The following is an 18,715-nucleotide window of genomic DNA, read 5'->3' as shown; positions in this document are numbered from 1 at the left end:
CCGCCAATTAAGCAAGAAACAAAACTGTGAGTATGTGTAAATACTATTCATGCACCCAAGAAAATCATAGACGCATAACTACTATAGAATCTAAATTCTGAACCATCAGTTACAAAGCAAAGCAGCTTAGTTAGAAGAGAGACTAGTAACCAGTCTGACTTCCAATTTGGGCAAAGATAGCTGTATGAGTTGTGCTTGCCTTAATTCTGCTATCATCATATGGTTGCTCTGGAGCTGTAATTCTCATGATCTCACTGATGCAAGATGCAACTGACACCTTCACATCTATGTCAGGATGCCGTAGAAGGACATCTGCAACTAGTGCTTCCATTGCAGGTCGAATAGCATCTAGAGTCGATGCAGCGGGAACTTGTGCCACCTTTAACAGAAGATGTTCTAAATTCTGAAAAGTGCATATACCAAAAAGAAATGATTGAACCATGTCAAATACATTGAAATGCTATCTGGATAACACATGAATGCTAGTCTTTGGTTGAGTTCCTCCCACACATTTAGAGGAGCACCAGCCAGGGCAGCCATTTTCTTTTCTCACAGCACACACAGAACAAGAACAGCACCGGAATTTTGAAACCAATACTCAAAAACCAAAAGAAAAGAAACCACCAGAGAGAGCAAAGGGAAAAACGGAAGTGCAAAAAGACCCAAAAAGGTGACGCCAGTACTAGTATACAAAAAGGACAAGTAAGAGAGAGAGTGAGAAAAAGAGGGGTTATATGAAAGATGGAACGCATGCAGCAGAGGCAGAGCACATCTGTCAATGAGTCTTTCAAAACCCACAAACGTTTCAAAACCAAATGACTTTTGTGCTGTTGTGAAAACAATTTCAACGTGAGTGAGTAGGAATGACCGAGGTTGTCTTAACTCTAACTGAGTAAATTTTCAGATTTGCCCTCTTAAAATTGAGTTTCAAGTAAGGGAATTTGATCCCAAGGGTATGCTAATAAATGTTTTGCTTAGATTACAGTAATCTGTACAGATTCACTTCCCAACTGCCCCTTTTGTTGTTTAACTTCATCTTTCCTCCCTATTTTTTCTTGGGCACTTCTGCTACGAAAGAACAGACACCCAACGATTAAGAGAAGTACTAATATAAAGATTATCATAACAATAAGAAGCTATCAGTCTAGAGACTTTATACCTTCTTATTAAGGTTTTCCAGATATCTTACTAGTATTTTGAAACTGGAATGAGTAATGTTTATGCTAGCAATTATCAAACTTAGGACTTATACAAGATCCTTCTATAATCTATCTCTGGATATCAGAAATAGAAATACATTTGCAGTGGGTCTTGCACTGGATGTCCATGTCAGGAACCCATTAAGTCCGGGATCGTCAACGCAACATCGTACAAATTTAATTCCAGACTTAATTCTAGATATCCCACCTTATCTCATTAAATTTGGGATTATTTTATCCCACTTCCCATGTGGGAAAAATTAGTCCAAAAATTATAAGTCCAGGACTATAATCCCGGGATAATTTAGTCCGCGGACCAAACGACTCCTTTTGAAACTAAAGATTTTTTTTCTATAAACAGAACAAGAAGGGAAAAACTGAGTAATTCAATTTTGTCGCCACCTCAAACCTAGGGGGCCCACGTATTAAAGGTTAAGGAACAAAGCCTCGGGTCCTGTTCAGACTTCAGACAAATTCAGTTAGGCGGGTTCAACTAAACCCACTGCTTTGAGTTTGGAGCATGTATAAATTTACAAAACTATTTTTAAAGTAGACACGCATATATGATAAACTTAGATTGCAAATATATTACTCACGTGCACAAAAGTTGCCTTTCTTGTAAACAGTGTTTTCACGAACGGGTGGAAAGACCAATTAGTGGCTTGCCTTGCCTGTGTTCCATCTCCTTAGCTGCCCACTTGATGAACGTGCTATACATTGGCTTTAGCCATACTGTTGTACAAACTCAACAGTAATATTGCATATGACCCTGAGCAAGGAAGCTCTCATGGATTTGGACTTGAATAGACAGTTGGCTGTAAAATCACTATACTTTGTAAAGATGACATCAGACACAGGTGCAGTGTGCCTTAATCTTGCAGCTACAAAGTATAGCTGTATCTGGTTGAAAGAGTCCCTAGGACATATCATCGGGCCTGCAGATCAGCAAATTATTAGAAATGATTAGCCCAAACATATAAGATCCCATAGTGAAATATGAATGCAGCGAGCTAAGCAAATAGGCGGCAAATGAGTGTTTATATCAAATCTAGAATATACTGACTTTTAATTCTACACCCTCACTTATACAAGCTCGATAAGCAATATCTCCACAGATTTGGTCCCCAAACTCGCTGAGCCTCCTTAGCGCAGTTTCGTTCTAAATAGATAGATGTCATTTCTTTATAGCTTCTTCTATTTAACATAATAAATGTATTTGTTCTAGTCAATACTGGTGTAGCTAAATCAACTCTTCTGCTAATATTAATCACAATTCCTACAGTTTTCATCATAACAAATCCTTGTCCTATAAAGACAATCAAGGAAACCTCAAAAAGCTGAAAAAAAGCTTTGACCTTCTGTATAAAAGACAAACTTGTATGGATGAGATAAATCAAAAAGCTTGGAGAAGCCCACTGCAGAAAATTGCATAGAACACCGTACTCTAGATCACCTCTTTCATTAAATGCAGAGCAGAAAAGTAGGGATTCCTTTCATGGACTTAGACATAGAAAATCAATGGAAGGTATAGAGCACGTGTAAATCACCTTTACGTAAATGATATCAGCTCAACATTTGTGTATTGTCATGGTATCATGCAATATTTATACAAAATTTATAGATTGGTTAAATTATCATTTCAATTTACATTTAAATCAAGGCCGAATCATCCATCTCCACGGGCATCCCTATAAGGTTAAATGTCTAAGGCAGAGATACACACCGGCATGCATATGCAATTGCATCAGTACAAAGCTTTTAATTTCAGTGGTAAAGCCCTTAATGCACACTGTGATAATAAGTAACAGGGCAGATACTCAAAGCACTCAAGCACTGCACCTTTGCTCAGAAGCTTCAAACTTCACTACAGGCTCGAATGCAGAAATCTCGAATGATTTAACGTTCAGACTAACAAACATAACCTTAAAAATATATATGCTGGAAGGAGGGCTAGACATTACCATCAAACAAGAACTAGACAGAGCAAATGTTTCCCAACAACACCTTCAATTAGAGGGGCCAGATAGAAGTTTTTGAGATATCTACTGATCAAATCCAAGACAACAGGTTCATCTATTGAAGGGTAGACTATAGCAGTTAAAGATCACTAAAGCACATATACACCTAAGATGAAGCTTGACCTTTGACAATTGTGATAATAAGGGAGATCCATCCACCAGCCACCACATAATAGCACCCTTGCACCATGTGCCCAAAGCGCTGTGGCGAAAGTCATCCAATTTAAGCTGTCCCCTAAAAAAATTCAAGAGCTGTCACTTTTTTTTTTTCCTAAAGTAGGAAAACTGTACAACATACTTTACCCGAAATGACTCCTTTCCAGCTGAGAGTACTAAGTTAACCTACCTCACAAGTCACAAATCACAACGGACAGCGTTATTTCAATAGTCCATTAATTCTCTTCATCATAGAAGAACAGTTTCAGGCTTCAGAAGAAGCCATAACAAATTTCCAAAGTCAACTGAACCGAGCAAATTTAGAAAGAAAAAAGTTAAGTTTATTAGAATAAACATCCTCATCTGAGAGTATTTCTAACTTTACCTCACAAGTCACAACGACAGCTTTATTTTAAAGGTCGACTGATTCTCTTCGCCATGGAAGAACAGGTTCAGCCCTTCAGGCTTCAGAAGAAGCCATAACAAGTTTCCTAGGTCAACTCTTTTTTTTTTTTTAATAAGTCAACTGACTGAGCAATTTAGAAAGAAAAAAAAAACCACTTAAAGTTTATTAAAATAAACATGCTCATACAACCTATGGTTGGCGTGGTTGATGTTAGGGTTTTTGCCTTAATTTTCCTACCATATGTGAGTTTTACTTTTCTCTTGAATGAAAGTCAAAGTATTACCATAATTGTTTTTACTTTTCCTGAAAAGAAAATATAATTCTCTTCCATATTTGGTTATTCCTTGTCTTGGGGAAAAAGACTTTAAACATCTATAGATTGAAGACATCTGCATCCACAATGTAGTCTCTAAAGGAGTTATGTTTAGGGGGAGATTATAGGTTTATGCTTTTTTGTTAGTAGTCTTCCCAATATGTAGGTCACTGATTATTTCGATCCCAACAGTTGAGAAGCTACAGCAGTATGCAGATAAGAACGTAATCTATTAACCAACAAAGGTCACATAACAAACTTACTCTGTCTCCGATCAGGTAATAATTTGTAAGCATGATCTTTCATCTTTGTCCCCGCACACAATTTAGAAACAGTTAATATGGCTACCAATACCAATAACTCCAGCGAAAGTAACAGCTGACAACACATGATCGAGGAACTAAATCTACAGAAGTAACAGAACCATTACCGCCCACTATATATGTATCTGCAATATGCAGTTACCTTCCGTTAATTAAATAACAAGAAGCATCGCAATATGGAATTAGTCACTACGGGGAACCCTAGCAATGAATTGAGGGAGTGGCGAATATACATATTCATGAGATGAGAGAACGATTAAGATGAATAGATGATGACAAGTTTGGTGCTTTTATCGAGTCTCCTCTCACGGGCTGGGAAAGAATTGAATGGCGGGAACGCAGATCCCACTGCCCCGACTTTATGCAAATGAAACTTGTTACTAGCTGAAAAATAAATAAATAAAATTATTGGTTTTGTTGTAAAATAAGAATAATATAACACAAGAAATGTAGATAAAGATTTAGAGAGGAGAAGAAGATTTTCTTCGTATTTCAAATATGTTCAAGTCTCTTCAAGTATGTTTCTTATATCTTCTTGTAGGACTAGAAATACCCATTTATATAGGGTAGAATTCTATCCGAATGTTATAATCTATTAACTAGTTTATTAAATACATTCCTGAATAAACTAAGATGTTACGGAAGGGACATCTACATTCAGTTGATTTATAACACTCCCCCTTGGATGTTCATTGATGGTGTGTCACGTTAAAACCTTACTAGGAGAAAGCCAGTGGGAAAAATCCTTAGTGAAGGAAAAAGAGTACACACATCTTGTAGTACGCATTGAGTGTCAGTTGCCTCATTAAAAAAAAAAAAAAACCTTACTAGGAAAACCCATTTGGGAGAAAACCTTGGTTAAGGGAAAAGGAGTACAACGCGTATTTGCTCCCCCTGATGAGAACTCCAATCCAAATGCTTGAGTCTTTGCATTCCAATCTTATGCACCATCTTCTCGAAAGTTGCAGTTGGTAGAGACTTAGTGAACAAATCAGCCATATTATCACTTGAACAATCTGTTGCACGTTGATATCACCATTGTTGTGGAGCTCGTGTGTGAAGAACAATATTGGTGAATTGTGTTTTGTCCTATCTCCTTTGATGAATCCTCCCTTCATGTTACACCTTGGAAAATCCCCCATTTACGCACAGTGAATAGACTAACGAAGAATACGAGCATACGATATTTTCATAAGGAAGGAATGACGTTTGATGAACCTAGTTAAGATTTTAAAGGCATCTGAGATAAGAGAAGCAAGTTTGCCGAAAGAAGGCAAGGCATACTATGTGTACCAAAAAGGAATTTCGAGTAACGAGTTAATGATAACTAAATGGTGCTTTGGAGAAGAGTTATAACGTCCCTTAGATTGTTAATGAGGTGATAAACAAGTGCTAAGAAGGTTCCTTTTGGATTGGAGATCAAACGAAGTGACAAGAAAAAGATCAGTGAAAAGATGGGTTATACGGTCGATTATACGGACCGTATAATACTATACGGCCCATATAATGGACCGTAGGATTGTCACAGAATGAGGTTGCTGAAGGGTCAATTTCACGGTCAAATTATACGGCCCGTATAATGTGCCGTCAAAGTGATACAGAATGAGACGCTCACTGGAGCAGTTTTACGGTCAATTATACGGACCGTATAATGACGTCGGGACAGATTTCAAGTTTTAAATAAGAGACCCAAGTTCATTTATTTCATTTCCATTTTTCATTCTCCACAACTCAAGACTTCTCTAGAAGCTTCCACCCATTTCATATACAAGAACTCATGAAAAATTTATGGTCAACTTCTTCAAATCAACAAAACTAAGGGTGAGAAACACATCAAAGTTCATCCAAGTCAAGAAATTTCAAGAGAGGTGAACTAGGGTTTTGGTGCAAGAAGAGTAATACCACTCAAGACTTGTCCCTACACTACCTAAGGTAGGTTTTATGGTATTTGCATGTTATTTAAAGTATGGAGAAGTGGAGACACTTGGATTGTAGAAAGATATAGAAAATAGGTCATGAAAGTGTGAATAGTGACATTGTTGAGTAGTAGTTGGAATGAATCATGAAAATGGATATGTTGATATTGTAAATAGGTTATGAATGACATGTAGAACATGGAATAAGTATTATATGTGAAAGAACACGATAGTGAACTATGGTCATGATTATGGATGAATTAAAGTGAAATTGTGAAATGTGGATAATATAAATGAATGATACTTGTCGTTTATGATATTGTGAACGTTGTTATGAATGCTTGGGAGTTGATATAGAATACGGGAAAAGTTGTATAAACGAAGGAAATGTCGTCCAATTTTCTATTGCTTTAGCAAGCACGTTCTTGTAACCTTTTAGCTAATGTCGATACGAATTCTCTTGAAGGTAGAACGAGTGCATTAAAGGAGAACGAGCAAGCAATAAAATAGTTAAGAGACAAAGGTATGTGAGGCTAGTCCTTTCTTTCTATGGCATGATTCCGATGGTATGATTCTCCCTTCTCTCCATGAATTCTCTATGTATACCGGAAAGTCAAGAGTCTATGATCATGAATAGCTATATGAGATAAGAGATATGTTATGAGTCCAATGATGATGATGAGGGGATTAAGTCTAAAGATTCTAGAGTTCATGATATGACGTCCCTATAACGCTAATGATGACGTATGTTGTATACATTCACCTCATACATTTTTCCCTTTAAGGTGAGGCAGAATACCATTAAGTTAAGTATGTCATGTATTGTGTACACTCACCTTATGTATTGTTCCTTCAAGGTGAGGCAGAGTACCATAAAGTCGATGATGTTATGTATTGTACACCCTCACCTTATATACTACTTCTTTCAAGGTGAGGTAGAATGCTTGCGAATGTTCCATAATGAAATCGGGAGATCACGACCTTACGTCACCCCGATAAAGTATAGTTGTCCTTGAGTCTTCATGCATGTATTATGATGAGCATATTATAATGAGCATACTACGATGAGCATATTATGATGAGCATATGATGATGATATTACACCGTACCTATATGGTCGGGCAAATATACACACCACTATAGTGGGCAGCTTATACCCTAGACTCGGGAGGCCTGGACGCAGGTTAATTATTATCACATCATACCTATATGGACGGGCAACTTATACATTATCACACCGTACCTACATAGACGGGCAGCTTATGCTTATACTTATACATTTATGCACATATGATATGATGATGAGTATGAGTAAGTCAGTATGTGTTATTGCTTTTATGAGTCACAGTCAGTTACAGATTGCCCTTCATTTGATGCCTCTTCATTTCATTGATGTCTCATTATTATTTATGCCTCTCATACTCAGTACAATGTTCGTACTGATGTCCGTTTTCTTTGGACGTTGTGTTCATGCCTACGGGTAGACAGGGAGGTGATCATGATCCAAACTCATAGGAGTTAGCAGCTGATTGGGGGAAATCCATTGTCCGGAGGTGCTTATGATTATTCTTTTGTGTATATTCATGTACATGTATATTTTTGGGCAAAACGAGGTCTTGTCCCGTCCTTATGTCTAGCACTCCAGTAGAGGCTCGTAGATACGCAGTGTGGGTTATATGGTCTCACGAGGATGCTACTATGTATATATATTATTTTGATGGCCTAAAGGCTTATGTATATAAAAGTATTTATGTTTTCAAGTGAAATATGACTTTCTCATGATATGAGTATAAATTTGATAAAAGACCGTTAAGTGAATATGATGAGTAGCAGAATGAGCGGTGCTCGGTGGTTAGCCCCGGGTACCCGTCGCAGCCCCTAGTCGGGTCGTGACACTTCAATTGAGCAATGCATGCTGCATTATCTTCATATAAGATTGTGGGTATTTTGTCACATTTCAAACCACACTTTTCTCGAATGAGATGTATCATTGACCTCAGCCACACAACCTCTCGGCTTGCTTCATGAATTGTTATTATCTCAGCATGATTTGATGAGGTAGCTACGATAGACTGCATTGTAGATCGGCAAGATATGGCAGCACCCCCACATATAAATACATAGCCTGTTTGAGATCTAGCTTTGTGTGGGTCAGATAAATACCCTGCATCGGCATAACCAACAAGATCGGGACTGCAATTGTTAGAATAAAATAAGCCCAAATCGATAGTCCCTTTTAGATACCTCAATATGTGTTTAATTCTGTTCCAGTGTCTCCTTGTAAAGGCACAACTATATCTTGCTAACACATTAACTAAAAATTATATGTCAGGCCTTGTTGTATTGACAAGATACATTAACGCACCAATTGCACTAAGATATGGTACTTCAGGACCAAGAATTTCCTCATTCTTTTCTTGAAGTCGAAACGGATCTTTATTCACATCAAGTGATCGAACAACCATGGGATTACTTAGTGGATATGCTTCATCCATATAAAACTGTTTCAACACTTTCTCTGTATAGGCAGATTGATGGACAAAGATACCATTTGTCAAATGTTCAATATGCAAACTAAGGCATAATTTTGTCTTTCCAAGATCTTTCATCTCAAATTCCTTCTTTAAATAATCAATTGCCTTTTTGAGCTCTGCAGGAGTTCCAATAAGGTTTATGTCGTCAACATATACAACAAGTACAACAAACTCCGATATTGTTTTCTTTATAAAAACACATGGGCATGGCATCATTTGTATAGTCTTCATTCAACAAATACTCACTAAGACGGTTATACCACATACGTCCGGATTGCTTCAGGTCATACAATGATCTTTGCAATCTGATTGAATACATTTCTCGAGTCTTTGAACTACATGCTTCAGGCATCTTAAATCCTTTAGGGATTTTCATGTATATTTCATTTTCAAGTGATCCATAGAGATAGGCTGTAACCACATCCATCAAATGCATCTCAAGTCTCTCATGGACAGCGAAACTAACGAGATAACATAATGTTATTGCATCCATAGCGGGTGAGTACGTCTCTTCATAATCGACACCAGGCCTTTGTGAAAATCCTTGTGCAAGAAGGCGTGCCTTATATCTTTGTATCTAATTTTTCTCATTTCTTTTTCGCACAAAAACACATTTATAACCAACAAGTTTAATACCCTTAGATGTTTGGACTACAGGTCCAAAAACTTCCCGTTTGGTAAGCGAGTTTAACGTTGATTGAATTGCCTCTTGCCACTTTGGCCAATCACATCTTTCTCGACATTCTTTAACAAATTAGGGTTCAAGATCCTCACTATCTTGAATAATTCTTGTTGCAACACTATAAGCAAAGACATAATCCACATTTATTTCCAATCGATTCAAATTAGTCCCAACATCAATTGGATTAATTAATATTTCCTCATTTTCTGGAGTCTCAGGCTCATTGATTTCTTCAAGAATATCAGTATTGTTCAAATCTTAAATTTCTTTATGAGGTTCTTTAGTAGTGTCATCTTGACCATTTATTTTTCTTTTTCTAGGATTTCGATCCTTAGAACCCAATGGTCTACCACGCTTCAGGCATTCTTTGGACTCACTTGCTATGACACTAGTATATGGTCCTATAGGGATATCAATGCAAATTGGGACATTCTCTGCAGGGATATGTGATTTGGTAATCCTTTTCAAATATGTAAATGCGTCTAGCATTTGATTTGCTATTTTCTACAAGTGAATAATCTTTTGGACCTCTTGCTCACAAATAGAAAGATGAGACAATGATGGATTATTCCACAAAATTTCCCTTTTTATTTCATTATTCTCTCCCCCTAATTTTGGGAAAATTGTCTCATCAAATCGACAATCTGCAAATCAAGCAGTGAACAAATCTCCTGTTAATGGTTCAAGGTAGCGAATAATGGAGGGTGATTCAAACCCAACATATATTCCTAATCTTCTTTGGGGACCCATCTTGGTTCGATGTGGTGGTGCTACAGGCACATATACAGCACATCCAAAAATTCTTAGATGGGATATATTAGATTCTTGACCCAAAACCAATTGCAACGGAGAAAATTTATGATAATTTGTCGGTCTTAGACGAACAAGTGTTGCTGCATGCAAAATAGCGTGACCCCAAACGGACGTGGGCAACCTCATTTTCATAAGTAATCGTCTTGCAATCAACTGCAGACATTTAATTAATGACTCTGCAAGGCCATTTTGAGTGTGAACATGAGCCAGAAGATGTTCAACTCTTATCCCAGTTGATAAACAATAATCATTAAATGCTTGGGATGAAAACCCTGCAGCATTATCAAGGCGAATAGACTTTATCGGATTATCAGGAAACTATGCCCATAATCAAATTATTTGTGCCAATAATTTCGCAAACGCCAGGTTGTGAGATGACAACAAGCACACATGAGACCATCTAGAAGAAGCATCTATTAGGACCATAAAATATCTAAATGATCCACTAGGTGGGCGAATAGGTCCTCAAATATCCCCATGTATATGTTCCAAAAATTCAGGGGATTCAAACCCAACCTTTATAGGTGATGGCCTTATAATTAACTTGCCTTGATAACAAGAAGGACAAGAAAATTCATTATTTAAAAGAATCTTCAGGTTCTTTAATGGATGCCCATTTGAATTTTCTATTTCGTCTCATCATTATAGATCCAGGGTGTCCCAGTCGATCATGCCAAAGTACAAACATATTTATTGGAGTCAGTAAACTTTTGGTTTACGACAGAGCGTGCCTCAATCACATCAATATTTTTCCAATATAAGTCAGAAGAAAAAGCAGGAAACTTTTATGTAACAACTTTCTAGCCAAAGACATCCTTGGTGATACCAATATATTCAAGATTCATCTCATCCATTGTTTTAATGTGGTGTCCATTTTGACGGATATCTTTAAAACTTAATAAGTTCCTTCGGGACTTAGGAGAGAACATAGCATCGTTTATAATAAGTTTTGTTCCCTTAGGCAAAATTATGATGGCTCTTCCGGAGCCTTCAATCAAATTAGTACTACCAGAAATGATATTAACATTTGCCTTACCCATAAGTAAATGAGAACAATATTTCTTGTCTTTGAATATCGTGTGTGTAGTAGCAGAATCAATCAAATAGATGTCTTTATAACTGGATTTTAATCTAAGCTTACTCTGAGTGGTTATGATAATTCAAAATGTCGAGTCAAAATATTAGAATATTTGTTTCCTGTTTTTCGTCTGCCTTGTTTGTTGCTGTGAATTCGAGCATCGCAAGCCCTGATTTAGTAGTCTTCGAGGTAGATATCGAAACCTTCACCTCACTTCGCTGCACCCGAAGAAGGTAATTTCTCCTCCTTTAAGCCATTTTACTTATAGTCGGGTCTATCTGTATGTCTATTCTGTTTGGTGTTTAGACGAGCTCGTTTTAGTTTGTTTGTGTGCGGATTTTATTTCCTGTTTATTATGTGTTGGTTAACATTTGTGATTGATTGTTAAAATTAATGGTTAGTTTAGCATTTGTTAGCAGCTTTAGCATTATAAGTTTGTTCCGTTTTAGTTTAATATAGCGTCGTTTGCTTATATGTTAGTTTAGCTGCTATTGAATTATTACTTTAATGTAGTCCAGTTTTCAGTTTGGTGTTAGTTTTTGTCGTTATGATTAGTCTTTAAGTATGTTGTTAGTTCTTATGTGAGTTTGGATATCACTAAACCATGTGTTTATGGATGCTGTCTAGTACCTTATTTGGATGATGCTCATGTTTAATCCATCTTAGTCATGTATTCTCATGCGATCAGGTCATGCTTAAATGATAATTTCCTCACATGCCTATTAGTTTTGAGCCTAAGTTTTGCCTGTACATTTAACTGTTGTCATTTGTTATACTACATGTTTGTTAGTATGTTCATTAGCTGATAGTTTTGTATACCCTGTTTGGTACAGTAGCATTACAAAGGGGAACTCATTAATCCATGTACCTTGTATGCGATTAACAGTATTTGTTTATTGAGCATGACACATGTCTACTGCTTTACATGAATTAAAACTGCTTGCATCTCACCATTGGTAGACTTTAAAGTTAAAAATGTATACAGGTTTGTTTGGGACCTGTCTGAACTAGGACTTCGAATCACTTTGTGATAGTTTATTGAATAAGATTTCACTAGTAGATGGCTAAGTAATGGATTCTCTTCTTTTCAAAAAAGGGTCAACATGGTTCTTGGAAACTGTTTGGATTACCTTATGTTCAGTTAACTTGCTTGCATTACACTTGATTGTTTTCCTGTAAAAAACGAGTTTCAAAGTAAAGGATGAGACTAGGAAAAGGGTTAAGTTCAAAAATGTTTTGTTGTTTGATTTTCTCGGTATGATTTGGTCTACTTAGTCCTAATTTCTCTTTTATTGTCATCTGGACACATCATTTAATTTAGACTGTTGTTGGATGTGGTTCCTAATTAGCTCGAACTGGACAGCGACTCTAAATAAGCATGCTTATGGTTTTTTTTCTGAATCTGTTTGTTGGTATTTTTGTGTTTTCCGAATCTATTTTGTAAGCATTGGTGAGGAAATTACATGCCAGTTGGGTGTTATTAAAAGACAAAGTTGCTGACCCATTTTGATATTCTTTAGCAGTGTATTATCTAAATTAAAAGAACATCCCTCTTACATAAAAGGTTTTAAAATGTACCTCCAAGTTTAAAACAGATTTTTATCATATGATCTTTTAACAAAGAGTACAAGTTTCTCCGATTAGCAATAATCGTGATTCTTATTTCATCGTTAGATATAACGGAAGTACGTTGTGTTTTCTATACTTGTTCGAAATTTCGTATGCTTTCACATCATAGACATACATAGTATGTATGCATAATTTACCGATTTGTTTCAAGTTTGCATTTTATATGTTTTAAGCTTACTTATTGATCATGTATTAATCCTTTTCTTTTCATTTTCTTGCATGAACCTCGCATACGAATCCGAGGGACTCATTCCTCTCCCGCATTCGGTGTTGGGCCAAAAGCCCAACATAATATTCTCGAGTCATCCCCAAATCAGCCCAGTCTGCAGCAAAACAAAAAGAAACGGAAATTCTGGGCTAATGCTCAATAGGCATGAACAGTGCGCAGCAGTTTACAAATGGGTTGAGCCCATTCTCCCCAACTGCAGCTACGGATCACAGTGGCCCAAAACGGGCAGGCCCATTTGATATTAGTTGGCCTCTTTTTTTTTTTTGTGCCTTTAACTTGTATTATGTGACTAACTTTTTATTTTGTTTTTATTTTCTTAATTTAGGCGAACCTTAGCAAATTTAGTGGGCTGGCTTTAGTATAATGGGTAGTAAATTTAAGAGAGAAACTCAATTAATACCATAAGTTTCGTTTTCTTCTCTTTACATTAAAGTTATTTATAGTATCTTAATATTTACTTTCAGAACAATTGATTTTTAAAATAGAATATTTTGAATCAAAGGAGTTATGTTTTATTTATTACTATATTAGAAAATTAAACGTCACTAATATACAAATATTAATCCGAGTATATTTTATAAACAGTTTAGATTAATTTGATTATACATATTTTGAGTCGAACATAGTTAAATAAAGTTAATAAGAAAGAGAAAGAAAACCCATCACCTTTTGCATTCTATTTATAAAATAGTTTAGATTAAGTAAGCATATCTAACTAATTGAATTTTAAAGCCTCATTTACATTATTTTAAACCTTTTGTATTCTATTCATAACAAGTCTAGATTTCCTACATCACTATACTCATATAATGTCATTTTTATTCCAAGTCAAATTGGCTAGGCTTTCTTTTAAAAGCTTCTATTTATATACAAAACATTATATTTTGCAAGTCTCATTTTTAAAATAAAATTATTATTTTAAGCTTAACAACATTTATAAGTTTTCTTTTTAAGTGGACTACTATGTATTTCTTCAAGTTAGTTTAAATAGCATCATTATGTTTTCCTTTTAAAACCTCAATAACATTTACAACCTATTTTTCTTAAGATTTAAGCATTATATTTAATCTAAATTAATTAACCTAAGTTTGGTCGGATAACCGTAGTTAGCGGATTCTAAATGATGCCTAACCCTTTCCCTTTAGGATAATATAGAGCCCTTACCTAGAATCACATTGGTTAAGCAGACTATTAACGGAGGTTTAGTTTTAACTTTACCTTAGTTAACATCGAGGTGTCCTAATTCACCGTTAAATTAATTAGGTGGCGACTCCTTAAAAATAAAACAAATAGGAATCACCAATATGTTGTACTCTAATTATAACCCGGTTAAAATGGGGTACGACAGGAGGAAGACCAGCTTCAGGTGGTCATACCTTTCTTTTTTGTTTTTCCATAAAACGAGTGGATCCTTAATAGTAAGATATTCAATCTTCAGGGCCTTATCAAGGTGATGACCCAAGAATATCATAGCCTTGGCATTTTCTTGGTTGGATGCTTTATTTTTTTTAATGGTGTCTCCAAGACCTATAACATCCAGATGGATTTCAGCATCTAGCACACATGATAGGTAGTTCTTGCCTGAAATATCAAGGGCAACAAACTCAAGTTTCGTGAGGTTAGCCATAAAATAGAGAAAAGAAAAACAGTACCTTAGCCTTCGAAAATTTCTTTAGACGGTAGAGTCTCGTGCTGATAACGTGTTGTCTAATAAGAATAATATAAGACAAGAAATGTAGACAAAGATTTAGAGAAGAGAAGAAGACTTTCTTCTTATTTCAAGTATGTTCAAGTCTCTTCAAGTGTGTTTTTTATATCTTCTTGTAGGACTAGAAATACCCATTTATATAGGGTAGAATTCCATCGGAATGTTACAATCTATTAACTAGTCTATTAAATACATTCATGAATAAACTAAGATGTTACAGAAGGGACATCCACATTTAGTTGATTTATAATAGGTTTTTTTTTTAAAAAAATACTACTACTAATCTCTGTTTTTTTTTTTTTTTGGTTTTCCACCCGGTGTTCGATACTTGCATTGGAACCTGACTATTATCTAGAATAGCGCCGATAGGGCAAAAAGTTCTTCCTACTAAGAATTTTTTCATACTCACGGCTCCAATCTGAGACCCCTGGTTAAGGGAGTAACAGTCCCATACGATGCAACACATTCTTTAGTGGTTTCGACTACTAATCTCTTATGATTGGGAAGAACTACCACCAATTTCGGGTCAAGGCTTGGTCATAAGCTCTTTGTCTTAATTAAACTTTAAAGTCCAAATTTCACCAATAATAATTCGTAGAAATTTTTTCCCCTTTTCATCTCCGTTCCCCTAATATATTAAAAGATGACCAATTTTTTAAATGTTTCCAAGTATAATTTCATAGACCTACTACTAACCCTGGGTTTGCAACTAATTATAGGGGTAGGAATGTAGGGTTGACACGTGAACTGTAATTGAGGTGTGTTAAATAGGCGGCTTAGGTTGAATTTAGGTGGTTAGAATGGACTGAGTTAATAATAGATGGATTAATAACCCGCCTAAAATGGGTTAGGTTGAAATGGACTAACAAACGGTTCATAAATCAATCAGCCCAATGTTGCTAAGTTGTAATTTCTTTGTTTTTGTTTTTTAGAATTTATTTACGTATCTAATAAAAAAAAAATCGTTATCATGGCTAACACATAAAATTAAAAATTTTGACAAGATTTTTCATGAGTCAATTTTTACTACATACAATTTTTACTACATATCAACCCAACTTTTAGATGGACTGAATTGGATAGATCAAATGAGCTAAGTTAATAACTGCGGGGGTCATGACCTGTCCGAACTTAAGCGGGTCATATTTTCATAGGCTAGTTTTGAGTCTTGACATTGATAAGTGAGGATTTTAACACTTGTAACTGTCGTTTACTATTATTTTTTAGTTTAAAAGTGGTAATTGAATACCCCATTCTAATTGAATTTGCTTAGTTTCACATTTTGGGAATGATTAGAGTGATTGAGGATGAAATGAACTAAGAAAAAAGTTCATAAGTTAATTCAAGGCTGAACAAAAGAAGTAGTACGATCCGCACTAATGGATTACGGCCGCAATCAAAGAAGCAAAAAAAGGTCAAATCAAGTAGTTAAAAAACAAAATAACAACAACACATACCAAGTAAAATCTCACCAGGTGGGGTCTGGAGAGGGTAGAGTATATGTAGACTTTACCCCTACCCTGTGACGGGTAGGGAGGCTGTTTCCGATAGACCCCCAGCTCAGGAAGAAAAGAAAGGAGAGATGAAAAAGAGAGATAAAATCAACATCAGTAATAATAGACAATAATAAGAAGCAGTAATAGCAGCAAAATAATAAGATAACAGAGTGAAAGAACCAACCAGATTGTACTAGGGATCTAATAATAGCAGACGTAACAAAGATACTACTACTCCTAATATGGAAAATAAATCTATGCGCAACCTACTAACCCTCGACTTTGATACTTGATCTCCACACCCTCCTATCAAGGGTCATGTCCTCGATAAGCCGAAGATGTGCCATATTCTGCTTAATCACCTCTCCCCAAGACTTCTTAGGACCACCTCTCCTTCTTTTCAACTCAACCACAACCAACCTCTTGCACCTCCTCACATGAGCATCAACGGATCTGCTTTCCACGTCTAAACCATCTTAACCTCCCTTCCCACATCTTGTCCTCTACAGGGGCCACTCCTACCTTATCCCGGATCACTTCATTTCTAATCTTATCTCTCCTAGTATGCTCTCACATCCATCTCAGCATACTCATTTATGCTAGCTTCATCTTCTGAACATGAGCTTTTTTAACAGGCTAACACTCCGCCCCATAAAACATAGTCGGTCTAATCACGACTCTGTAGAACTTGCCTTTAAGTCTTGACAGTACCTTTTGATCACACAAAACACCGGAAGCGAGCCTCCATTTCATCCATCTCGCTCCAATACGATGTGTGACAACCTCGTTAATCTCCCCATTTCCTTGGATAACTGACCTCAGGTACTAGAAACTTCCTTACTTGGAGATGACTTGGGTATCAAGCCTCATGTCCCCGTCCGCTTGCCGGGTCACGCCACTGAACTTGCACTCCAAGTATTTAGTCTTAGTCCTACTCCGCTTGAAACCTTTAGACTATAAGGTCGGTCTCCACACCTCCAGCTTCGTGTCAACACCATTTCGCGTCTCATCAATCAGAACTATGTCATCTTCGAATAGCATGCACCATGTGTTACACCTCGGAAATTTCCCCGTGAGCGTACAGTGAAAAGTTGCAGAATTGCATTTTGGCCAGTTGGACGTAAAATGAAATACGGACCGTAAAGTGGTATACGACCCGTATACTAGCATGTCGTATTTCAACTTGCAAAATTTCAACTTTCTGTCAAATGCTTTAAATGGTTAAATACGACTTGGAATACGGACCGTAAATCGAAATACGGCCCGTAAACTGAGTCGTAAATTTCCATGATCTCCAACATGCCTTTTTGGTTTTGATATGCTTAAATACGACCACGATATATGGCCCGTAAACTGGAATACAGACCGTAAACCGGGTTTACGACTACTGTGCACTTCAGTCACTATTCATTCCGGATTAGATTTTAAGTCATTAAAAGGAGACCTAACCTCATTCAATTTATTTCAACTCCACAATATTTCTTTCAAGAAGCCTCTAGAATACTCTCTACTCTTCATCACAAGAAAACCAAAGGAAATTAGTGATCAACTACATGAAACCCACGAAATCAAGTGTAAGAATCACACTAAAGTTCATCTTTTTCAAGAAAACCCAAAAGAAGTGAAGTAGGGTTTTGGTGCTAAAGGAGTAATTCCATTCAAGGCTTGTTCAACCATCATCTAAGGTAAGTTTCATGACTAAAACATGTTGTTTAAGGTATTGGAAAGTTAAGATACTTGAATTGTAGAAGGACATGGAAAATGGGTCATAAAAGGGTGAATAGTGCTATAATTGAGTAGGGGTTGGATTGAATCATGAATGTTGATATGTTGTGATTACGAATACGTCATAAATGACATTTAAATCATGAAATAAGCATTATACGTGAGGAAACGCGATAATGAACTATAACCATAAATGTGGAGAAATTGAAGAGAAATGGTGGATTGTGGTCAATGTATATAAACGATGATTGTTGATTACAATATTATGAATGTTGTTGTGAGCGTTTGGGAGTTGATATAGGATATGGGAAAGTAGTATAAACAAAGGAAGTGTTGCCCAATTTTTCCTAGAATAGTAAAGCGTTCTTATAGGCGAATAACTAACGTTGGTGCGAATTCTCTCTTGAAGGTAGAGACGTGATATCGAGAGAGCACAAGTGAACGATAGCTTATTTAAACGTCGAAGGTATGTGAGGCTAGTCATTTCTTT

The 18,715-nt window shown here is 36.3% G+C and overlaps 1 protein-coding gene across 5 annotated transcripts; it reads right to left on the bottom strand.

Moving 5' to 3' along the window:
* Window positions 1–204: 204 nt before the first annotated feature.
* On the bottom strand, window positions 205–4,845 carry LOC132626299 (uncharacterized). Of its 5 annotated transcripts, none has more exons than XR_009577229.1 (5): window positions 3,564–3,917; window positions 3,341–3,452; window positions 3,161–3,241; window positions 1,796–2,134; window positions 205–403 (listed from the first exon to the last, which is right to left on the bottom strand). XR_009577229.1 is itself a non-coding variant. In XM_060341121.1 (4 exons), exons 1-3 carry the CDS (start codon window positions 4,480–4,482, stop codon window positions 1,923–1,925), a joined length of 468 nt encoding a protein of 155 aa, XP_060197104.1. In that variant the 5' UTR covers window positions 4,483–4,845; the 3' UTR covers window positions 205–379; window positions 1,796–1,922. The 5 variants fall into 5 exon arrangements, 2 of the variants coding, with proteins under 2 accessions (XP_060197104.1, XP_060197103.1); XR_009577230.1 differs by having other exon boundaries at window positions 3,759–3,915; XR_009577228.1 differs by lacking the exon at window positions 3,161–3,241 and having other exon boundaries at window positions 3,564–3,678; window positions 3,759–3,912.
* Between the last annotated feature and the right edge of the window lie 13,870 nt (window positions 4,846–18,715).

The sequence above is a fragment of the Lycium barbarum genome, chromosome 2, assembly GCF_019175385.1.
Source record: "Lycium barbarum isolate Lr01 chromosome 2, ASM1917538v2, whole genome shotgun sequence".
Taxonomy (NCBI): domain Eukaryota; kingdom Viridiplantae; phylum Streptophyta; class Magnoliopsida; order Solanales; family Solanaceae; genus Lycium; species Lycium barbarum.
This window is presented reverse-complemented; position numbering and strand designations above follow the sequence as displayed.